At 47.2% G+C, this 25,261-nt stretch overlaps 1 protein-coding gene across 6 annotated transcripts in view; it reads right to left on the bottom strand.

Annotated features, from left to right (window-relative positions):
* Positions 1–25,261, bottom strand: part of Eag (potassium voltage-gated channel protein ether a go-go) — an 82,644-nt gene that overhangs the window by 18,062 nt on the left and 39,321 nt on the right. For all 6 annotated transcript variants that reach the window (XR_013494868.1, XM_078191246.1, XM_078191248.1 and 3 more), the window contains exons 3-7: positions 10,061–10,161; positions 9,199–9,331; positions 1,222–1,490; positions 489–788; positions 118–371 (exon numbers count right to left, since the gene is read on the bottom strand). Coding sequence is in view for 5 of the 6 variants with exons in the window: in XM_078191246.1 (XP_078047372.1) it covers positions 118–371; positions 489–788; positions 1,222–1,490; positions 9,199–9,331; positions 10,061–10,161 (1,057 nt within the window). In the remaining variant the exon portion in view is untranslated. The remainder of the gene's footprint in view (positions 1–117; positions 372–488; positions 789–1,221; positions 1,491–9,198; positions 9,332–10,060; positions 10,162–25,261) is intronic.

The following is a 25,261-nucleotide window of genomic DNA, read 5'->3' as shown; positions in this document are numbered from 1 at the left end:
AATCGGGACACGTGAACGTCGGGTTATGTAAATGACGTCGAGGTAGCCGTCAATCCTGCCGCAGCTGTGTTACCTTTCAGTGTGTGGGCAGGGTAAAATCACCTTAAAGTGACGTACCAGACACAGGCCAGCCAGTGAGCAACCAACATGTAGAAACAGAGCAGAAGAATGAGCATCGCGGCTCCATACTCCAGATACCGGTCTAGTTTGCGGACCACGCGACCTAGACGGAGCAAACGCACCACCTTCAGGGCGGAGAACAGGCTGCCGATCCCGTCCTCGTCGTGGTCGAACGCGTTGAACACGTCGTACGGAAGGCAGCTGAGGAGGTCGATGACGAACCACGACTTCAGATAGTTCATTCTGATCACCTGGAACAAGCGGCGATTAATCGGTGATTAATTTGAAATGGTTAGTCTTTTAATTATCGAGGGAATCTTTTTATAAAATCTAGTTTATGCGAGAAGAGAAGGTTTTCTTTCGTGTACCTTTGGGTCGGACACCACCTCACCGCCGGGACCGACGAACGTCGTGTGAAAATTCAGGACAATGTCGATGAAGAATATGACGTCGACGATGCTGTCGACCACCAGCAACGATACGTCCTCGCTGGTTTTGTTCTTGAACGCGACGTTGTAGGGCACCATGATGGCCGTGTAAAAGGTCAAACACAAAATGATCCAGTCCCAGATCGCCTTGAACGCGCAGTAATGTAATAAAATGTGCGGCGGTGTCTTCGGCGCCTCCTGTCTGTACTGCGGCATCACGTCGCCGCTTAAGGTCAACATCTAAACCACACGGGAAACGATTACAAACTTGCATTATAAATCGGGTGGTCCTTAGCTGTAAGGGTCGACGATGCTCTTTGAGATTTTTATTGGTCTCGCCGCTCCTAAATTTTGCAAAACTTGGCGAGAAAATGATCGTGTAACGTTAAGATTCCGGGTACATTTTCAGAAGCAAAGTATTATTCATCTAACTCGTTTTTTCCTCGGCAAAAAGCAAAATGGAGTCGCGACCGAACTAAATCGCAGTTCTCGACGGAACGGTCGCCTCTCTCCGCGAAATCGTCGGCGCATTTAGTCGGCTGATAAATGCGGCCGGCTCATCCGTAAGTAACGAATTTGTCGTCGTCCAGTTTCGTCCGTAATCCGTCCGTACGAACGAAGGATGGTTGTTGGGAAGAGCGATTCGTCGGCATGGTCGATTTGTCGGACTCACGTGAGCTAGGTGCGACTGTTTGGTAGTGGTCGGCAACGCGGAGTCCTTCAGGGCGGGCAGATGGGAGCTGAACTGCGAGACGAGAACGGATCTGGACCTGGTGACCGTTCTGGCGAGTTTCGCGAACTTCGATAGGCCGCCCTTGCTGTCGTCCGCCTCGATCGGCTGCTTCAGGGCAGTGATGTCCCGGAAGGTTAACAGGAACAGGACCACCAGGTCCCGTTCGTTTTTGATCGGCGCTATTTGCAGAAGCAGCCATAGTGGTGTTTCTGCGGAACAACGGGAGAAAACGGGGGGCCACTGTCATTCACTGGCAGATCCTGGACGTTGCCGCGTGGACAACGCTGCTATCTAGTCGAGACAATAGTCTCCGGACTAATTAGCCGCTTAGGCCGCCAAAGTTCGGCCCTCGCGGCCTCCTGCAGCAAGGTCTCTGTGGGGGAGGACTCGCGGCGGATGCAATTCCAACTACGTGCGTACTCGACCGTGTTTTTCGTTGTTTAAATTAAGAACATTTCAAACGAAATTTTGCCATTCAATTAGGAAAAGTATAAATAATAGGAACAACAAGGCGTAGGCTGCAACGCGGTCGAAGTTCTCGGCCGGCTGCGGCTCCTCTACAGATGAAATTCTGTTTTAAATCTTATCACTACCGATAGCACATCGACATCATTTTTACGGTAATTACATAAATCCTATTATATTGCATGCCAGCAAATGTGATAAATCGATCGACTTATTACGTTCCCAGACTATTTATAACGATCTATCTACCGGTTATTAATTGGTAACTAACCATAGTATACTAAAAGACTCATCTATCCTACATTGAAAGAAACTAAATTTTATTAGGATGTTCGCAATGTAAAAGAATCAAGATACCATGCATTATAATAAATTTTATCTACCCGGTTTCAGTTTCTTCGATTTAATTATTTATTCCGCGACGAATTTCAACGGAGCTGTCGGAGCAACCGCAGCCTAATTGCTGCCAGTTAATTCGGAAGGCGTGCAGAACGCAAGAAACAAGTTCGCGGAAACATTATGGCCGAGATAAGTGGCTTTCACCCCTTGTTGTCCGATTGGTGGGGGTTCAACGAACTTCCCGTCAAGGGTGCCAGGATTAAAGGTTTTCATTCCGAGTGTAGGATGGCGAAAGTTTGCCGGTCGAGAGAAATAGGTAGATATAAACACAGAGAAAGAGATGGAGATATAGATGTAGAGAAATATATACATATATAGAGAGAGAAACAGAGAGAGAGAGAGAGAGAGAGAGAGAGAGAGAAACAGAGAACCTTCCTGCAGGGCTTGGCAACGTTATCGCAGTCTATCATGCTACGCACACGGAAGCTGTTGCCCGCTTGCAAGCAAGCAACACAGACCACAGAGATCAACTACAACTAGAACTACAACTACAACTGCAACTGCAACTGCAACTGCAACTGCGACTATAGAGACAGTTAGGGGTAGCTGGAGGGCTCATGCAAAGCGGTGCAAGGCAAGCCACCTCGGCGGCTCGTGGAGCCTTCTTCGTGGGCGAACTCGTGCCATCATGCAAATGAGTGTCTCGTGTGTATGTGTGTTTTCCGGGTTTCCTGTGTGTCGAGGGTGCATGTGGAGAGGACTCGGTCGGACGCGTGTGACCGTCCTCGGCGATGATCGAGGTGACCGATGGATGTATCTCGCTGTGCAAAGTGTCGCTCCACTGTCCGTGGAACATCGAAAGCGCGCAGCGTTTCGAACAGCGTCGAGCTCGGCTGGACGAAGCTCGACGCCGAACTTCCGAACGGCACAATTCCGAATTGTATTTTACCAGCGAACGATCTACGGGAACAATTACCGCCGCTCACGGGGGCAACAAATTTCCTTTTTCATTCGATCTCGAATCCGTTGGCTTCCGTTCGGTCGACCAGCCTCGTTCAGCCTCTTTATTTTCTTGTTTTTTCTTTTTTCTTTTTTTTTTCGAAACGCTGCGAAGCGGCTCGTTGATTCAGGATTTTTTGGATCGAACGTCCACTGGTGAGGTGGATCGAACGGTGGATGCAGAGAGATCGATACCGAAAGAAAAATGATGTACTAAATGCTTCGTGCCTATTTATAACGAGAGGTTGGTCCTCTCGGTTTTTCGAGGACTCTCGAGCCACTACCGGCTGGGTTCACGGCGAATTTCGTGTTATTTTCTCAAATATTTAGGGAGCCGTTCGAATATCGTTGAGAAAAATAGAGTGGGTTCCCCGCGAAAGGAACACGGTGAATAGAAACGGCTCGCTTCTGAAGAGATACGATAGCTTCCTCGAGGAGAATGGGGGAGAAAGTAGAGGCTCTCTCGCGGAGAACGGATACCTACGGCTATGAGTGTACAGTGTATCGGCGACGATCGAGATGCTTTCCCGGAAATTTAATTTATTTAGTATGATCGGGTCAGATGTCCTTTTTGAATTCCTCTACGAAAATTCAACGGAATACAGCGTAGAGAAAATGGGAGACACGGTGATGAGTATACCGTGTAACTTTATGAAAAATATTCTCCGAGATGATTATAAAATCTGTAGAATGAGGGACACGAGAGCAAAATTAATTAATTTGCTGACACTAGGGTAATTTTTCTTTGAACGAAAGATCCGAATCAAAGAGAACGATTCGAGAAATAGCGAAATTCATAAGGAAAGCGTTCCGGTCGTCTGGTGGTCGAGTGTTTGCGAGCGTCGAGGACGCCGGGAAAGATGTTGGCACGCGTAACCGTGTCTTCAATTAGTCGAAATTCCGGGATATGTAGGTCCCGATCGATCGGACCCCGTCGACCAGCCCCGTCGGATCGAGAACGGGTCTCGAGTTTTCGTCGGACAAGCCTACAATTGGCGAGAGGCTGGTCGCACGGCCGGTCTCCCGGGTAAAAAGCGTCCGCCCGAAAAGTCCTCGACGCCGCGATCGTCGAGTTCTCACCCCGAAACATCGCTCGGAGGTCGTCGACGAGCGTTCGACAACGGCTATTGTCGTTTCCTCCTCGGTGCTCGACGGTGTCGCTTAATTAAGCGATCTTTCGCGGGCTACGCGGCTACAATGGAGCGGGACAAGCGTCGAGAGCTTCCTCTGAACCGTCCGGGGATGAAAATTTCGGGACGGACCGGGTCAACAGATCCTCGTTACAAATGAAAATTCCTCGGACATGCTCCACCGGGGAGGTACCATCGCCGCGATGGACCCGCGGAATTCGTTTTTTTTTTCACCCGCTTCCGGCTCATTTTCCACACTCGCGAGGACACGCCTGGCGGTATACTGATCGGTAATTAGTACTGGAAACAATGGCGTCGCTCCGGGACGAGCACAGTTTGTAACCTCGTTTCTCTATTTCCTACGACTTCTTTCTTGACGGATAAAATACTAGCAAAGTACAAAATAAGAATATTCTACCTTGAACTGATTCGAATAAAATAGAATTATATTTTTCCTTTTAATAATTATAATACTCGAACGATAGATCCTTTTGGCAAAACCATAACTGAAATTCTAGAGATTTTAACGAAACTTATGGAAATGTCAATTAATTGTCAGAAGAGTATTAACAAGTTATGCAAAAGATACTAACGTTTTTAAATATTTCTGATTTGCTTTAATTTTCGCGTATTCAGAGAAAGTGAAATTTATCGACGGGAACAAAGCAACCCTTGTCTCGACATTCTGTCTATGTTCACCGATTCCTCCCGTTAAACAGGCCGCAACAGCAAATCCTCAATTATCCGAACTACCCGATAAAACACGAACGTTCACGAGCAGCGCGAGCCAGTTACAGTTCTCGATAAAGTTCTCACCGATTTGCAGAGGAAATTGTGTCGTACATGGATCGCCTTAAACTAAATCGTGTACGAGTAAAGCACGTTCACATGATACAGACCTCGGATATTCGGATAATCGAGGTTTTACCGTAATAGGATTTTCTGTGTATAGACGGGTAGGTATTTCCTTGTAAGTCGAGCGTTCCGGCCCGACTCGAATCGCGGAACACTTTAGTAAATTCTCGTCCTCGATTTCTTCGGGGCTCCTTTAATCCGTGCGGGTTACCTTGTTCCTCGGCTTCTTTTGATCTCGCCCGACAATCGAACAAATTCACTTTGAACTTGTCGCGCTCGATTACAAACCCTGCTTGCTCCGGCAGCGACGCGGATGGAGGAATCGAGTAAGAGAGAAAGAGAGAGAGAGAGAGAGAGAGAGAGAGAGAGAGAGAAAGAGAGAGAAAGAAAAGGAGGAATTCTAGAGGAGACTTCTCGTGGGCGGCGATGGCGTCCCACGGGATTCCTCGCGATGGCGGCGGGAGCTAACTCGGCTACACACGCTGGTTACCTACTGGTGGACGTGGTATTTACGGCTGTTTCGAAAAATCGACAAAGAAACTCGTAATTACACTGTCAACGAGGGCTCTCACTCTATTTGCCGACAGAGTCGCTGTTTCATTTACGACATACTAGATCTCGCAGCGTTTCAATTAAGACGGAACACACGGACAAACATATACGCTCAGAGATGGGCACCAGAAATAATAACGTTCCGGGAGAATGTTGGAAGACCGGAGACCGTTCTCCCGGGTGAACGAAAATTCTCCTCGGCCGGGTTTTTCGGGTCTGATTGGAGCACCGCCGCGGCTCGTTCGACGAGGAACCAAGCCTTTCGCTCGCGATTGGAAACGTTTTATTTAAATCGCGAATTTGCCCACCGCTGCTTACATTACGCTTGTCTGCCCGCCCAGCGAACGTATTCCCCGATTAACCGAATCGATTTCAACCTTCGAACTTCGATTCGCCTCGGCTCGCTTCGCTGCGATTCGACTTGAAAATTCACCGGAGCACCGTTGTTTCGATCGTTTTAAACATCGAGGGCACTTCTACGAGGAGCCACAGAATCGTACAAGAAACACAACGATCGAACAAATTTGGTCCAACCAGTTAACGCGCGAATCATTTTCTGGTACACGCGCGTCATTCGGGAACCGTAAATCAGTTTTCAAACTTGTCTTCGTGACAACGAAAATTTTAGCGTGTACGTTACAAGTTATCAAGGCCTACGACTCGCGTGTTTGAAATTTTCGTCAATTCTTTTCATCATTCAAACCAATTACACTTCAGGAAAATATTTACGTAATTATATTCTAGAATACTCTATTTGGATCAATTTAAAAAAAAGGCTATTCTGGTTTAAAGAATGTTAACTTTCTGAACGTAGCTTCGAACTTAACCCTCGAAGACCTTCGCCGTTTAGACAGGCTTTATATTTATTTAGAAATAATTATTTAAGGGGAGATCAAAGTGCCTGACGTATCTCCGAACACAATGAATTATGTCTACCTACTGTGTGGTCGCAAACACTACTGACATTACATACTACCCGTACGACGAAGCAGCAACAATGTCGGGAGTTACGAACACAAACATACACGCGTCGGGGCAGAAATCTACCCCGCGAAAGTCCTCGATGGTTAACGAAGCTTAAACAGTTCCGAAAGCGTTCTTTATCGCAATTCGGCCGAGCGTGGTCGTGCGAACGCGAGCCGGCGTTGGCGGTGCCGAACCGCAGCGTGAACGAAGTGGGAAATGGCGTTCGCCGGTCCGGCTCTGTAGACAAAACACAAAAAAGATCGAGGCGAGAGGTGTTTGCTCAGAGACGATTACGCGGCGATTACTTGTGCGTCGCTAGTACTTATTATTAGTACGAGTCCGGGGAAATTAACTGAAATCAAGAGTAGGCGGGAGGTCGAATAGTGTCCTCTCATTATGGCCGCCCCTCGGTCCAGGGATCGTTCGACGATCCTTGTACGTGTGTCGTCTCTTGCTCACGCTAGAGATGGGCGTATAACAATCGTATACAATATATCTCCACTGTACATTACTAGGTAGAATATCTTATGGTCTGTTTCTCGAAACAGCAGCCCTCCCGAGATTCGCTGACAGTCGCAACAGCTGTCTACCCTACTCCCGAATTATGAAAATCAGGCGGACAGCTATTAGGTGTGCGAAAAGAAAGTCGACTGTGCGGCACGATGGTCTCGATAAAAAAATTCTATTTGCTGATTTTTCTCGTTACTAATTAAATTATTATCGTTATTCATTAATCCCTCGAAGGTTTCAAGTATACCGTTCACACGATAGCAGCCTTGTTCTTTCAGCTCGAAAGACGAACAGGCTGTTGAATTTAATAGACACTATTATGACAATTACTATTGTGATAGATTGTTATAATAGTCAGTAGTGTAATCTAAATGCTGGCGAATTCAGTCGATTTTCCTTTTTTGAGGACGCTGCGCTTTGGGTCTCCTCTTTCGAGAAACAGGATAATATATCTATAGAAAAAATATATATATAGTATATATATATATATATGTGTGTATATGTATAGAAGTAGATAGATAGATAGAGAGAGAGGTAGAATTATATATAGTGTTTCATAGTGTATTATAGTATAATATATAATATAGATTGATAGTGTTTGTATAGTTAGATTCGAGGGTGACTTACTGGTGGGTCTTTCGAGCACTCTTTTGCGAACCTGTGCTAGACATACCTCGTGGGGCACCTTTAAACAGAACGATCATTCATTATTTTGCTCGGACGCGAGCTCGCACGTCGTCTAATAGGACGCTTAGGGTGTTTTCGCTGTTATTTTCCCAAAGAAATTTCGAACCGTCGGCCGGGTCATCTGATTGATCAATTATAATAATAGCGAGAAAACAAAGTAAAAAAAGATGGACGAGAGTATGAGAGAGACAGAGACAGAGAAGGATGGTTCAGAAGCGTCGATGATACGAGAAAGAGAAAGTGAGAGATAGAGATAGAGAGAGAGAGAGAGAGATAGTACGTGATCCGTGAACAGTGAACACTCGTTCGCTAAACAAGTGTCGTTCGATAAACGCTGTCATTGACACACGAGGCGAGATCAGGCGACACCAACACGTACAACACGAAACTCGAAGCCGGTCCGATCGGCGCTTGATCGATCTGATCGACGCATACGTAGATCATGTGTTCTCTTATATGTGCCGGTCGACCAGCGACTTCTTGCATGCACAACGATACATCGTCTCGCGCCTCGAGGCGTTCTGTCAAACTCGCTCGCCTGGAATCGACGGTTTCCTCTCTGCGACCCCTCCGCGAAGCGGCAATGTCGCACGAGACACCCTCGCCGAGACTATAAACCAGTACACAACCGAGTCAAGACTTTGACATTAACAATTGATCCCATCGATCTGTATCGCGGGCAAATGGTTCTCTTCGTTTCTGTGTCAAACCCTTCGTGTCCTGAATTATTCTTCTCGAGCTCGATCATCGGCAGGCGGGCAACATCGGGCCAAAATCGACCCGCCGTCCGACGGTTAGCACGAGAGTTCTTTATCGCTTCAATTTATTCATTGGACGAACGTGATTTTCGCATCGCCAATCATCGCTGTCCACTTTAACCCCTTGACAGCTGTAAAAATTATATCTATTTATAATTATGTGAAAAATATAGAATAAAATAAAAAAATAGGCAGTTAGTTTAATTAATATACAACCAGAGGTTAATGTGGTTGATCGAAGCAGTTTGTTACGACTAATCTTCGGGACACGTGAGTTGAATTTTCCAGGTGCTTCGACCTCCGGAAGCATCGAGGCTAGCACTGGATTTTTAATCGACTGGTTTATAGTCCGTCGAAGAGCCGGAAAAATTCTGAATCGCCAGTGACTTCGATTCGTTGAAAAATTGAAGTAGCTGTTCGTTTTTTTCCGCGGTGGGACCACCGGGGGCATTTCCAGCGAGGCCGTTGGCGATAAAACATTGCTCGGCGGCCACAAATTCCCCGGGATCCTCGATAAGAATGGGAGCACCGATGGCCACGGGTGGTGGCGAGGGTGCCGTGGAACCGAAATCGTCGATTCCGACCGCGAAAGAAGCCACGAACACCACATTTAAGCTTCTCCCATGCCGCGACGCTATCGACCACGGGCTACTTACTGTTCTTCTTGTACAGCAGGATCTCGAATTGATCGTGAATCTGGCCCTCGAGGCATTCGTCGATCCTGGCGATCGTCTCTTTGTCCGTCAACTCCCCGTACATGAATCCGCAGCGGCAGGACTTTTGCATAACCTGACAGGATCATCAACAAAAATGTCAGACACTGCTCCCAAACACGGTTGTGGACCACGAGGCCCGGGGAAAATTAACACCTTGATATTCGACGTATCGCGAGGGAAGTTCTTCGCGATATTAAATAAATACGGGGATATATTGTACAACCTCTGGAAAAAGGTATTCGAACATCTTTTAACCGGTTGACTGTTTTTTGACGAGTGTACTCGTTATCAGAGAAAGTAGATTATTTATGACGTGTACACTCGTTAAAAATAGCTAACTCGTTAAGTAAGATGTATACTTTGATACTTTTCATGAAATAATATATTTTATAAATAAAATTATAAATGCACCTTCGTATTAGTCCTGGTAAAATTAAAACTAGTCACTCTAACACCTCCAAAGAATTTACCTCGTTTAGACCAGTTCCAAAATACCGATTGTCTTTTAAAAGATGTTCGAACACCACTGTCCAGAGGTTGTTCTAATAACTTTTGTTCGTCATCCGAACTTGGCTTCAGATATTACAGGAAATCGATGGACCGAATTAGTTTACCGAATCGTAATAGTTTACTACTTCCACGACTCCGTATCCTCGAGACCGAAACTGGTTCCATAATCATGACCGCTTTCGCAGGCGACGTTCTTTACAAAATTCCAGTCGCAAATTGAAATCCTGACCGAATGACACGGCGGGAAAGAAGAATGGTTTTAGTCGACGGTCCCACGGAAGAGGGGGATTACCTCGGCACGATTATAGCCAGAGATTTTGCAAAAGCTTTCGTTGCAATAGACAATAGGGAAGTCGACGATCTGAGCGTTCGCCAGGAGAAAACTGCTGTCAGCTGTGAACAGAAGAAAAAAAGAACATCGGGTTAGTCGGAATGATTTCTGTTTGTCCCGGGATAAAAGATTGATCACGTTCTAGCGGCGTTTTAACTGACAGTCGCGGGAGAAGACAGCGCCGAGTCATCCGAGCGATGAATTTCATGCGTTTAAATACCAAATGATTTCTTTGATCAATCTTCTCCCACCACGCGCAGTCACCGCAGATTTCATATTGACCCATTCGCTGCGTTTCTCGTACGTGTTGCGGACTCGATCGTAACACTTGCACTGCGAACGATGTCATTTTTCGTTGGCCACCATTTCGGGATTCGTAAATGACCGGTCCGCGGATTTCATGCATTTATGGGAAACGCGAATAGATCGAATATAAAACTGTGACGATATTAGACGTTATGGTATATTGCTGCGTAAATTTGAAGTTATTACTATCGTTAAAAGCGGAAAGGCACTTTTAACCAAGTTATATTCCTTAAATCCGCAGTCTAGTATAACAGCACTCCACGAATGCAAGTTATCCTTTTTTAAGTTTTTTAATAAATCAAATTAAATTAAATTAGTGTCTGAAAAAGAACTAAATAATGCCGTAAAACTAAACTTTTCTATTTCTAACTTGAACGTGACGACATTCCATCATCTCCGACTTGAAGATTCAAATCGATCACAAGCCTACATTTCGAAAATCATTTTAAAACGCGGTGGAAGCGACGAAAGGAGGAACTGCGCCGCGACGACTCGTGCAGAGTATCGGCAGGGTTAATAAGCCTCTGTTTACCCCGATAGGCAGCGAAAACGTTCGGATCGATCGGCGAGGCCAGCTGTTTCTCGAGCGGCGGCCGGCGTCAGTTCTTCGACTTGTTTGCCAAAAAATGCCGTGCTGTTTTGCTCCCGGGGCGGCCTTCCTCCGCGTTTATTTCGCCGGGCACCGGTGCGCGGCAACGTTTAATAATAAAACTGTTGATCCCGAAGCAGCCGGTTGCTCAGGAAACACACGGGAACGGGTATTAATATTTTTCTGGCGTGGCGAGGCGGCGCGGAGAGCACGCGGCGCGGAACCGTGGCGGAGAACGCTATTGGAAAAACCGGATCGATCGCGCGCCGGCTATTTCTCGTCGGCTAATACCGGCAGGCTTGTCGATTAATTTGTTTATTTGCCCGGGCCTATGCGCCGCGACGCCTCGAACGACTTCGCCCATTACTCGAGACGAGGAAAGGCAGAAATCGCGACCCGCCGTGAATTTCTCTCGGGGAAAATTGAACGGAGCTGACTCCACCGTTTCCGCGATGCACGCCGCGTCGTTTCCAGCGCGCGGACGCGGATTTGTTCGGGCACGGTGATCGTTTAATCAAATGTATCGAACGCGTCGACGATTGCGGTCGTTCCGCTGTTTAAACATTGCCGCGCGTACGCGAGAGCTTTCCACGCGGCTGCGAAATCAGGTATGTTTTCCCTGTGTTCGAATATCAACGATCGACCAGACTGGTCTGAACTTGTTGCAATTACACAGTCTCGTTCCTTGGTAAACGATCGGACAAATGGAAAATAAAACGCGAAAACGCCGAGATAAAAGCTCCTTTCGTTCCGCGATATCAGTGTCGGACTCGTTACGGAGATTTTCAACAGAATTTATCGACGGATAAATCAGCGGGTATCCGCAATGCTCCGCCAATAAACAGCTTTCGTTCGGGAACGGATACGTCGTCGTCGTTCGACACGGAAATCAGACGGCGGTATTAAAACGTCGCGGCTGCGGGAGACGATATCGCCGTTGCTCTGGGGTCGATTCTTATTCGGGGGGGGGGGGGAGGCGAGAAACGCGAGCATTAAGGCAGAACTTCCAATGGAATAAAAGTTGGAGAAACCGGCGGGGAGGGGGAGGGAAAAAGTTGACCGCGAGTTAGAATCGTGGGTGGCGAGCCAGCGACAGAAGGAGCTGGCCGAACGGTTCCTCGAGTTCCCTCGACATTTGCCATTTCCTAGCGGAGCTCGTGCCTCGGAGCCGGAACGATAACGATAATCGTGGGTACACACGGGTTAACTCGGTCCCCGTGCACGCCACCAAGGGCTTCGTCGTTCGAACGCACACTCCTGACCCGGTCTCCTACCGGGAAACGGGTCAAGGCCACGCACCTCCGATTTACGAGCCCGCGAGGACAGCTCGCCGAAGACGTACGCTTCCATCCCTCCATCAAACCCCTGGACAATCGACCCCATCAATCATCGTTCTTCCGTTCCGCGCGAAGAATCAGTGCTCTATATCATCGCCAAAGATAAGTATATTTGCGGTACTGTTATCTAGAATACCATTATCTTTAATACAAATCGACGGAATATCACTGTTTCACGAAATATCATTTTCTTATATTTTCATCGATATTTAATTCCAGAATAGTATACTTCTATTTCAAGCTACAATACGCAATGCTATGCAGCGCAGATCTTTTGCAAATGCACCTGCAAAGAGTTTGTACCGTGACCGAACGGAAATTACAATGGAAACTTTGCGATTCGCGGACGAGATATATTATTCCTTTTTTTATCAGTCCTGGAGAATTATTCCTGAGGTCCTCCGCTGCTCTCCGCGAGCCATAAATCCTGCGCTTCGGAAAAACTATTCCAGGAGCTCTTAATGCGTACATAATTTAGTTGGTAAGCTCGCTGTTCGAATCCTCATCCGTGGGATTAGACAGATCGGGGTAGAAGACAAAGTCCTCGCAAGACTCCGCGTTGGAAAGTTTGCGATTCGAGGACTGTTCGTCGAGCTTGAGTGCTTTTGGCCGTGAAACGGAATCAGCGTAACCTAAAAAAGAAATGGCTTGATCTGATTTCGAACTCTGATTCATAGAATTAGGCAGATCGGAGAGAAGACTAATTTATCTGGTAGATTTTACATTGGAAACTTTGCGATTCGAGGACTGTGCAGCGATTTTATGCGCGTCCAGATTCTTAATCCGAAAAGAAGACAAAGAAATGCATTAGCAAAATTGCCGTGCCCTGTCCAAAGTTTAAAGATTCGTCCGAGTCGGAGCCCCGACATCGCAGAATTGATCACAGAAGAGGACAAAGTGATTTGCGACGGGATCCTCCATTAGGAAGTTTGCGATTCAGACGGTCCGGCGACACGGAGAGCCTCCGGGTCGCGGAACGGGACCCGTTTCACCCCTGACAGGCTGAAACAGAGGGACGCCCGGGCTGGGACGGGCTCGCGAGGAGGATCACGGCGATAGAAGGCGCGAGAACAACGGTGGTAGCAACAGGGAGGCACTTTTGATCGAGTGTCCTCTCAAAGCCGTGGCTCTTGGTCTCGATAGGCATGGAACAGTGCGTCCTCGAGCGTAGCCAAGCTTCTCGCTCCCTCGCGGGCCTATGCAACAGGAGCTCGATGCGACGCGACGAAGCCTCTCGAGGAGACTGCCAGCACTGGGGCTGTTTCGGCCAAATTTGTCAATTAGATGAAGACGGGAATATACGATCGCCGCCCGACGCTGGCTTCCGACGGCTAGACTAGGCTTACGGTCTCCGTGGACCCTCGCCGACAAACTGATTGTAACGCGCCTGTTACCAGAAACTGTGTCTCCAGGATTATCTGCTCCGCGTTGCGCTTCCACCAGGAAGTGTCTCGATTTTGTCCGTGGCGCGATTAAAGTCCTAAGAGAGCTGTTACCTTCATTAGACCGACGGTCTTTATGCGAAATAAAAATTGTCGCTATCGGTTGCAAGGTAAACAAGTCAAATCCAGCAAATCTTGTCATTTTCTCTCAATGAAATATCGTACCGATTCCAAGGCATTCTAATGCCTTTTTCTTCTAATTATCAATTATCTCCACGAAGTGGATGCTAACTTGCTGCTACTTCCTCCTCTATCATTTTCGCTAAAATATTCGGTAGAAGAAAATTGCTTGCCACTTGCTGGATCGATTTGTTACGGCCGCGTCGATTTGACACACGCAGGATACATTAAGCTGGACAAATAACGGACTGGACGAGGGTTAAACAGTCCGACCACACCTAGCCGTTAGGAAGGCATCCGGAAAGGAGGAGTCAGAAACAGTACAGAGTAGTCGGAACAAGTGGCGGCACCCGACTGATCTCGCCCAGTCAGCCCTGCCAACAGGATAAGAAGGATGCCGAGGAAATTGAACATTAATATTCCCGAGGCCCGGGACTCTGCCAAATTGGGCTGGTAGAATGGCCTGGCAAGCTGACGACGATAAAGGAACACCGTCGGACTATCGCTCGCGTCGTCCAGGTTGTCCTCGCTAATCCCGGCAAGATTAAAGTGGCAGGTCGCGTCGCGTCGCCCGGATTTCAGGCCGCGTTTCGCTCTCCAAACTAATCATCCATTAAAAATTCCGTCTGGTAGTCCCTTGGGCACGGATCCGCGGAGCTTCCCGATGCACTTATCGGGCCGGATCCGATTCGTCCGGGCCGAGTGACTGTTTAATATGGGCGAGATGCGCGGCAGCCTAAACGGAGACCGGAGCAAACAGCAACTTTCAAATGGATCCGCGACGAGTCCAACAATTTTTCGTGTCTCACGGCACGATTCCAATAGAGATACTATATTCTTTAATAGCGCAGTGACGTCTAATTTTTAAATAAATCTGTGCGGAACTGATAGTAAATTTTATTAGAATTTTAGAATCATTACTGGATTATTAGGGTAACGTCTAGGTGGATATTATGCATTTGCGACAAAATGGAGTAGATAAGACACGAAACAGTGACGCTATTAAAAAGATATAACACTTTGATGGCATTATTTATAGCTTGTTAACAGTGAATTTAGCGAGCACTAAAAACGACCATCTCGGGTGCATCGTCTCCACTCTGTTAATTTCCAATCTTTTTGTATGCATTCTAAAGTGATTCTATTAAGATTCTGATAAGAAGAAAATAGTGTATCCAGCTCTCAGTATCCTAAAATAGAGACCACGCGTCCTTCTACGTCCACGCCTCGAGGATATAGGAAACAAGCGCTTTCATATATCGATTCTGGTCTCCCCCCGCTTCCGCGAAAGAGAAATTCGGCACACCTGATGGTGCGACGATCGTTCACAATACATCGTTTGTCTGTTTCTCTCCCCGCGGTTAGGGGAAGCGAGGAGGTGTGTGAAAGTTCCGGCGCGGCCGCCGAGCCGAGGAAAATTCGATGAACGGGGAGAACGTTGCGCTCGGCAATTGCTTACAGGAAGCAAAGGAGCACGGGAATCCGTCGCCGGGAAAAATTGCTGCCGGCCGATAACGCTCGGAAATCCGTCCGCGGCTCGGAAACTCCGCGATATTTCGCGATCGACAAGCGCGATCCAATTACCGCAAAGTTTCTACGACTTCCGCTCGACGAGTATCCTGTCTATCCTTGAGTCACCGTAAGCGTTAAGAACCGATTGCGCCGGATGCTCGCCGTGCCGGATGCCTGACACGGTCTGCTTCTACTCCGAGAAAACGAGCGGATCCACCCCCCCTCGAGCGATTTACGATTCTCGGCGTGTTGCTTCTCTTAAATTCTCCGCTTCTACCGTATTGTTTTCTTACCGCCCCCGACTACCGCGATGTTTCTACAAGTTTCAACAATTCCGTCGGCGTTCCGCGAACGTAAAGTACCAAGCGTTTGTTTAAAACTTTTTCTTAATATTTTGAACAATCGTGTATAGATTCTGAAATACCCGAATATTTCGGGGTTAATTAATACGAATTTACGCTGGAGAACGAAAGTAAGATTCGTATTATTTATTAGACATTTCAACGCAGCTAAAAATAATAATAAATAAGTATTTAAATCCAGCGTTAATCAATTATAAATGTGTCGCTAATCTGCAGTCTATTTTCCCGCTAACATTCGTTGATATGTTCGCGTCGCCTCGCGTCTCGCAAACGTTTAAAGTGCCGCGGTAATAACGAACGGTTGAGGTGCACAGTTTCCCCGGCGGTACATTGTCCGGAATTTCTGTTCCCAGCTTCCGGTTAGCATTTTCGGGGCCGACGGAGTGGTCTCTCGTCCGGCGTGCAATTCCATGCACTTTCTCCGCGGGAGTTGGTTCTATACGACGAGAGGGAGAGTGCAAGAACCGGGGACCCGGGGACAATGGCGGAACGAACGACCGCACGTTTCCGGGCAACTTGGCGAGCCGAGGGCCCGCGGGAAACGCCTGTATCTCATTAGCAACGTAATCTGAGCATGACGCGGTTCGCCGAGTTAAATAACAGGATAATCGGATCGGGGCGAAATTGAATAAAATTTCGCGTAACCGGCGCGCACGGCCGCGGAAACTTTTTTTCGCCGGCCGAAGAACCCTGTCCTAGCCCCTAAGTCCTTCAGGCTGAACCGCGTCACCCGGATCCGTGGAAGCTGCGGCTCGCGCCGATAAATTCGAAGTCGGTGGCGGGCTCGGTTCGTTAATCCCGGCTTTGAAAACTTCCGCTAATCCCGCGCGAAATTAGGATGGCGAACCATAGGAGAACTCGCATTCCAGAACCGTCCGCACCCTCTTCTACTCCGTCGATTTGGTTAAGCAAGTCTCGCTCGGTTGTTGGAAGTGGCGCGCGAATCGACGGGGATCGTACCGTCGGGAACTTTGGTTATGGAGAAACTTGGGCTCACTTCGACGTGCGATTTTCTATATTTTCTGTTCCCATCAAACAGCGGCGAATTTAACGATGTGAAAATTGCTTTGGTAACAGTGTACCAATTGTTAGCGTTGCCTCAGAGTCCTCGCCCGAGTGCGAGGGGTTAATATATGAGACATGGTCGTTGGAGAACATAATTACAGCCAAGTCAGAGGTAGCCAAGGGATTATCAGCAAATAAATTAAAGAACGAATTAGTCGAACAACTCGCGTCTCTTGATTCTTAAAGCTGGTCAGCGATGCGCCGAAAAGATCAATATCGGTGCGAAGCGTGCTCGCGTAAATACACACCGCATTTACCGGATCGGAAATACCAACTTCCACCATTTCGCTCTTTACTTTTAAAAGATACGCGGCTGCTGGCCTCTCGCGACGGCTCCGCGCAATTTATTCTCCGTATTTTCCCGTACCGAAGGGCTTAACCCGTTTATAAATAAACAAATAAATTTCTGGAGCACGGTGGCCCGACGCCGTCCACCCGCCCCGCCGCAGGGGGCAGTAAGAAGGCCACCTTGAAAACGAGCGTTGACTATGCTCCGCGGGGAGAAGGTCGGGCCGGCTTTAGTAACGTTATATTTATCGGCCGGCGTAATCGATAGTTCGTCTCCCAGGTAAACAGTGTGGGTGTAATCGTTATTTCGGGGGCAGTAGCGCGTCGTTGCATGCCCGTACTTGAACCACTTTCGACTCCGAGAACTCGGCTCTGTTCCCATGGTCCGTCCAACGAAAGGGGAACGCGTGTCGAACGAGGATCGCGCGCTCGGTTCGTTCGGGTCGCCTTGAAAAATTCATGCGTCCCCCTTGCTCGTCCGCGAACCAATCGGCCAAGATAGATATCCTCCGTCGAAATCGAACTTTCTCATGGAAATGAAGCACGCGTTGTCGAACGGTTGCACGGCTTCGCTGCACAGGCTCAATAGTAATAAAATCAAAATATTAACAGTATTGTATGGTTTCGTGTCGGGCGCGGTTCATCGTTTCTACCAGTGGCCGAACGACGCGGACCTTCGCTACTAGATAGGCTCCCTCGTCGTAGACCGATTCTACTTGCGCTTTCGTACGACCTTTCCGCGACCGCTTCTACTCGTGCCACGGAAAGCTCGTCAATGGAATTAAGTTTAACCTGCCCTCGCTTCGGCAAATCAGGCTAGCTGGAAAAATTCTATTAGAACGGCGATTACAGCGCTTTTTATCGTGGTCATTTCTTAGTATATGTAGAAAAGCAGAACCAAATCCGATATGAGAACAGAGTAGATTATGAGAATAAAGTAGATTTAAGTGACTGCTGTAACTTGTTGGTGCTAATGACCCTCGAGTTAATGCAATTTTAAAGATGAATAAAAATAGATACGCTGGGCAAAGAATTCGTGAAATGTTGATAAAATGAGGACAGAATTCTATTCGAGTATAAACGATTAAAATAAGTAATCGGTTATTGAAGAAAATGTAAAATAAAAAGAGATTTGTAATTCGAACAATTGTAGATTAAGAAAGCTGGCAGGATCAGTGTTAATTGGGAAAATTAATTTATCCAACAAGAGGTCCCGCAAACTACCGTCGAAGGCGTTACCGAACTAGATACCGCTGCCGCTAGTGAACGAGGAACTTCTGTCGGTCGAGGAAGACGCTTAATTAGTAATTAAGAGTGTTCATTACCGGTGGATCGGCCAGCGAACGGTAACTTCTCCCGCGTTTCGAAAGGGGATCTAATCGTTCGCGTCTCTGTCCGTGAACGTTATTGCGCGCGGGCAGATTCGAACGATCCGCGACGATATCGATTCCGATCGAGAGCGAAATCAGCTCCACCGATGGTTCTCGAAACGTCGTCCCAGTATTGCTCGCGGTATATCTCGCTCGCGTATATTCTTTTGTTCCTTCCCCACCGCCGCTATGCCTGGACTTCCGGAACGGGCAATCGATTCTATCGCCTTTAAAGCGAGTCTCGCGTTTCCCCTTTGCAATCTCGCTCTCTTCCCTTCGGCTTCTCGATTTCATCGTGCCCGCGCGGCCGCGCGATCTCTCGCATATATTCCGTTCCCTCGATTTTACGAACCGCCGGCGAAGGGAGAACCTCTTTGTAACGCCTCGAAATTGGAAACGGGAGGATTCGGAAAATCGAATGAAACTCGCGCGATGTCGAAAGGTGGCTGAGATGGTTACTGCAGGGTGACCAATCGCGCCTTCGATTTTTTTCCGGGTGTTAAGTTGATATTTAATCGAATAAGTCGTCTTACGCTTTTCTATTCTTTGAATTTGTTTAACCTCGAGAATAGGTGATTTATTTACTTATTAAAATGATAAAAAGCTATAGAGATATTTTTAAGATTTCAAAAATGTGAAAAATTTTTCGGCTAGCTTTTCCGACGAGATGATATAGTGTGGGGCGCGAGGATCGATGGAAAGATCCGGGCGCAGCTTTCGGTTGTTTACTTTCGGCCGGATCCGGGCGGGAAGCACGCGGCGCTGGCATTCAAGGGTAGATTAGTTATAGTTTCACGTGAAAGGGGAAAGATGTTCTAGGTTCGGTACAAGCACTTGGCTGGCCTCTAAGTAGAAAAGTCCATTAAACAGCGGGAGGAGGGTACGTGCGTGCGCGTGCACGTGCGTGCGACCGTTCCTTTCCGTTCGAGAATATCGAATCGTTCTCTCTCTCGATCGCGTGCGTCACGCCGGCCCGGCCCGGACCCCGATAAAGATCGCCCCGCTCGATAAGCGGGCAGAATTTCACTGCGCAACAAATAACGGCAATCATATTTACCGTTCTTCTGATAACACGCTGTTAAATCAGCGTTCCCTTTGTTCGTGCGCGGCCTTTACCCTAGAGGGAATCGCCGAGCCTTGAATCTTCTCGCTTTTAATCCCGTCCATGCCCAATCACGAACACACACGCCCGCCGATCGCTAGAACGCGGATCTTCGCGCGAATCCCCATCGCCATATGTTTTAACAACAATTATAAATTTCTGGACTATTGACACAAGCTTTTTAATCGTCGGCATATTTTAGAGAAATTAGAACGAGCGTAAACTTTTCTTCGACGACCAGAAAATTTGCTCGTCGCAAGATGTGAAATCAATAACGGATCCAGAAGCATTGTGCGGAATTCCTATTGTCGCGCATTTTATAAAAATTAGAACGAGGGAAAAAGTTTTCTTGGGACAATCAGAAAATTGTCTCGAAGCAAAAATGAAATCGATATTATATTGCGGTGCCTCGTGGAAATTCCTATCGTCCGGCGTTTTATGAAAATTAGAACGCGGGAGAATGTTTTCTGCGACGATCAGGCGCGAGAATAACATCAAAATGCTAATGGCTCTTCCGATTCTGTATGCATTTTAATACGGTACAAATCTGCACGTGCTATAAATGCATAAAAACCCGCAGTCTGTTGATTATTAGTCACGCAGAAGCGGTGTAGAACTTAGCCGGATGCCAGAAACGCTGCTCGGATCTCCGATCAATATGGACTCCTACTACTGGTTACACCTGCAGTCTACTCAATCATTTCCTGTCTTCGGATGTACAGTGAGCCAACAAAGTTTTCGAACACCTTTCAAAACGAAATAACCTCTTTTATAATTATACCAGGCAATCTAAGTTCTGTTAAGACATTGCAAGGATTAGTTCGCCAAATAATAGCCAAAAAGTTCTTCTCAAAAGTCACAGTTTTTAAAAGCAATCCTTTCGCCATTATCTACTAAACTAATCTTGCTACCATCTTAATAAAATTTAGGTCGCTTTATCTTTTAACAAAAAAAAAGTTATTTCGTGTGAAAAGGTGTAGGATAACTTTTTTTGACGAACTGTAAATGTTAGCGCTGTCAACGATACGGCGGCTATAGTATTACCTTGAAAAATTCACGCGGCACGTCTGACCAATCCATGTCTTTACTACTGGCGACGTATCCGATAAACGTTACATTGAGTCATAGCTTTTCCAGCAGCTTATTAGCTGTCCCTCCAGTTAATTATGAAAGGGCTGCAGGTATTTATGCGGCCGAGACACGCTCGTACAAGTAAGGCGCAATTAAACGATCACTCGAATAAATATTAATGAAACGCTTTGTTTCAGCTCCGTAGAATATATTTCTTTCTAACCCAGATACGTCCCAATTTTTTATTCCGCCCGAGATATTAATCGCCGCTCTCGGAACTGCTTAACTCTTTGCGCTCGAGGCGCCATGTAAAAATTGTTATACAACTTTTCAAGATCATTCTTCCATCGTCAAATTTATTTACATTTGTTTATACATCTCTTTTGCAGCATCTGTTAGTTAGCTATTCTTACTAATTAACGACAGGTATTACTTTCTATTTTTCCTTCGTAACACAACAAGGTTGCCTCGTTGAAATATTGCAGATAACAAGAAAATGCAATGAAATGTAAATGGGGAAAGTAAAATATAAAATTGAAATGCAAAATGGAAATATAAAATGCAAAACAGAAATTTGAATTACGAAATGGGAATATCGAAATACAAAGTGGAAATACATTTTGGATCCGGAGTTGAAACAGCTCCGAGTTGAAACGGTGCGAATGATTAATAATTGACTGAGAACCTCGGCCAAGCAGTTTGAAGCGTATTCGTGGTTTTCGCGTTTCTGGAAGGGGCGTTTCGTGCGGCATTGTTCCGAGCGGATTCCCGCGGAGACCCCGAACGACAGTTTGATCTTGGTGAAATCGTTTAGATATTCGCGATGGGGGTGAACTCCAGCCGGGAAAGACACGTTCCAACTACGCACCCGACGCGAGACAAGGCGATCGTGCTCGTCGAGTAAGGTCAGCCCGTGTTTCAGCTACTTAATCTTGATTCGCACGCGAGTTTCAGCCGCCGCGACCGAAGCCGGATCGCTGGGTCAAGGTGCAGCCAATGCAGTTGCACGCACTCGTCTCCGCAGCCGGCCGTCACGGCTGCGCTCCTGTCGCACCTGTCGCAACGCGGACGGATTTCGTGTCGGGACGCTTCCCTGACTTTCGACCATTCCATCGATCCCGGAGAAAATCAAGATCCGCGCGTTGTCGGCCGGAAACTCCGCGAATTTAAACTCTCTTCCATTATTTATACCTTGAAATATTTTCCTTATATATTTATTGCCAACATTTCCAAGCGACGAAGTCTAACTTCTTTTCACTAATTAAAAAACTTATACAATATTAGAATTTTATTACAGTTAATATTCTGATTACTCAGACCTGATTACCCAGCCAGAAAATCGCAACGAAAGTCGCTTGGTCGTAAAAGAAATCTTGGGAATCGATGTCGACGATCGGAGCGCGCGCCAGCGATGCTTAAAATCGAAAGCCGGTGCTTTCGAAACGCCGCGTCTGCTGACAGGAAACACTAGGAACGCTCTCGACGAGATCGTTCTCCCCGTCCGTACCCTAATCGCAGATCGACCGTAGATCACAGCCTAATCGACGACTCGACCTTTACCGAGAGCCTCGAGATAAGTCCGCATCGATCGTTCAGGCGATAATTTTGACGGACACACGGGCCGCTATATACGCCGCTGGATTACGTAACCCACCGGGGGCGGCTATACCTTTACGATACCCGCAAAGACGATCAACCGAAACGTCCGCACGTTGGTTTGCCCGGGCCGAGCCATGGATTTGGACGGAGTATTTATTCTAGGTGTGCAGTTTTAAAGGTGCCACGGATATCGTCGGCGTAACTTTCACTGTGAACTTTATCGATCGGAAACTTTATTGTCTTCAAACTTCGCTGACACTTGGTGGACAGTCATTTTAAAATATCCTTGAGCGGCTCAGGAATGGTGTTTGCTGAATAAGTTGCCCCGCGATCTGAGCGGTTGTAGCGGTGGATTTAATATTAAGAGGAATAACCTAGTTTACAACGATTAAGTAAATAGTATTTTACTAACCGCAGGAACGACAGAAAGACTAATAGAAGTCTAGACAAAGGTTCGTTAAAGATATGTTTGGAGAAATTGACGGATACATTAAAAATACCGTAAATAGTCTACTTTTGAAAATGCTGCTCCGTCGGAGGGTTAATTAGAATTTAGAGAGTATTTCGACGCGAGGAAACGGGTGCGGAGCAGAAGAGACGTTTCGACAGTTTCCAAGAGGGTGGTCATCCATTTCCGAAAAGACGAGGCCGGAAGGGAGAGATATTCGTCGCGGAAGAGCGCGACAATGGTGGTATAAGTCGACAGCATGAAAGACAGTAATGCGAGAAGGTGAGGAAGTGCGGCGAGAAGGGGGGGAGTGGAGAAAGACGGGCGAGGGGGGGAGAGGAGACGCGAGAGAAGAGAGACGGAGGTGGGAAGACTGGGAGAAGAAGGGTAGACAATAGCTCGTCGATGTCATCACCCCGTTGGCAGCGTCGTCGCGATCATCCCTCGACTTGACATAAATTTTCTGTAAAGCTGCTACTATTTTTGGCGCGAGAGGGATACGATCGACGGAAGATCCGAAAGGGGGACAGGAATAAGACGGTGGATGGGCCGGGGACAACCCCGGGGCTTCCCGTGCCAGTCAACCGTCAACGTCAAAATACCGAAACAACCCCGCAACAAACTATCCAGCAACAACAACTCCGGCAACTTTCGAGAACCCCTCGTTGTTGCCCGCATTTATTTACATCTTCGTTGCCGGCTGGCTGAGTTCAACCCCTTCTGGAAGGTATCGTTGATCGATCACAGAAGAAATCGAAGTAGGTGACGCGTCTGTTCTGCAACTTTTTCCTACGAAATTACCCGCAACTTTTATCCCGTTGATTAACCCTTTTTTAACATTTTCTTTCGAACCTGACCAAATTACATCGATCTTTTTCACTCAAGTACGATATTTTAGATTTAATCCATTCAAAGTCTATTTAAACCTTTCAGCAGTCAAATTGATTTCGATTTGAAAAGAAAGGAACAATATTTATGATCCATAAATTCTTGTAGAAAATTTTCTCTATTTTTTTTATTTCGATTTCGAAGACCAAGTTGAAACCTACAATTGTATTTTCCAACAATTCAGCCGAGCGACCTTCTCCTTAATCGAAGTACTTTTCTCTCCGAAAGGACCGAGAAATAATGGGAGATCTAATTGAACAGAAATAACAAGTTAACCGGTCCCTCTCTCGGTTAACAGGTTAAGAAATCCTGCTGAGGGTGTAATTTGTAGACAGCGATACGGTTCTCCCTCCCCCCTCTCCCTCTCTCTCTTTCTTTCTCCCTTCCTTTTCTTTCGTTTTCAAGAGCTAGAAAATTTTTTCCGCTCCACGGTCTCCTTGAACTTTTCAAGGGTCGCTCGACGAATCGCGCGTATTTTCACGCCTCGGCGTTCGACAGGCGCGGCCGAATCGGGCACGGGGCGGAAGCTCCCCCTTTATTTAAATCGACCGAGAAATAATCGGCGTTAATTAATTCCCTCGCAATTAGTCCTCGGCCCGGTTTCGAGTTTCGGACTCGGGGATCGGAGGGAAATGGATTGAAAGAAACAATGCACCGGGGCGCTTTTACGATCGAGCTGCGCCCGGAAATCTGCGAAGAGAGTCCCCCTTTTGTTCGCCGTAACTCGCGTTATTAATTCCTCGTCGTTTTCTTTTTCGTTTTTCCCCCGTTTGGTTCCCCCCCCCCCCCCCGTCCCTGCGCCGAAACTCAAAGGGATCGATGCAACTGTTGTTCCCCGGCAGCGGCGTTCCATCGAAAGAGCTTCGGGATGTTTACCGTAATCGCGTCCGACGTGTTCGGTTTCGCGAAACGATCGGACCTCCGCAGAGAAAATCTATCGGGCACACGGTCGAATCTGCGAGTAAATTAAAAAATCCTCTATACGTTATAAGCTAGCATTAATTAACCTGGCGTTAGCTGGGTCGTTCTCTCGTTGGCAATATTTGATCATTGAAGTGTCGGATCATTGAAATGTCGGAACACAATGATTACAATTAAAATAGTTCTGAGCACTATAGGCGACGACTCGAAAAACAGCTGTAAACCAGCGTGTACGACATCGTGAACCAAGGTGAATTCATCCGGACGCGAACAGGGGAAGAGAGAGAGAGAGAAACAGTTCGGGTAACTTTTTCATCGCACCGCATAGTTTTCGCTTCCGGTGTTTCCCTTCCGATTCGTCGTCCGATTCCGCGAGCGGTAGCCCAGTTAAACGAGATACGGGCTAAGTAAGTTCGCAGAAATGAGCCAAGTTCCCCGGGGAGGGGGGGGGGGGGCGAAGAAACGACACGAAAGTTCCCGGTCGCGATAGAAATATCAGAGCCGGGCGAACGGATTCGATTCCAGGGGAGAAACAATTTCTCCTCGGTTTGTTTTTCGTAACGAAGGCGAGAAAATGCCGGAAGGAAATCGTTCGTTTAGACCGGTCCGCCGTCGATCCTCGCCCGTGGCAGAAATTTTTCTCGAGTGCCTCCCCCCTCCGCCGGTGTTCCGTGTTACCAATCCCGTGATCGACAATCTCGATCGCGACGGATTCGTCACGAAACCGAAGCGTATCGGCTCG

Source organism: Augochlora pura, chromosome 9, assembly GCF_028453695.1.
Source record: "Augochlora pura isolate Apur16 chromosome 9, APUR_v2.2.1, whole genome shotgun sequence".
NCBI lineage: Eukaryota > Metazoa > Arthropoda > Insecta > Hymenoptera > Halictidae > Augochlora > Augochlora pura.
This window is presented reverse-complemented; position numbering and strand designations above follow the sequence as displayed.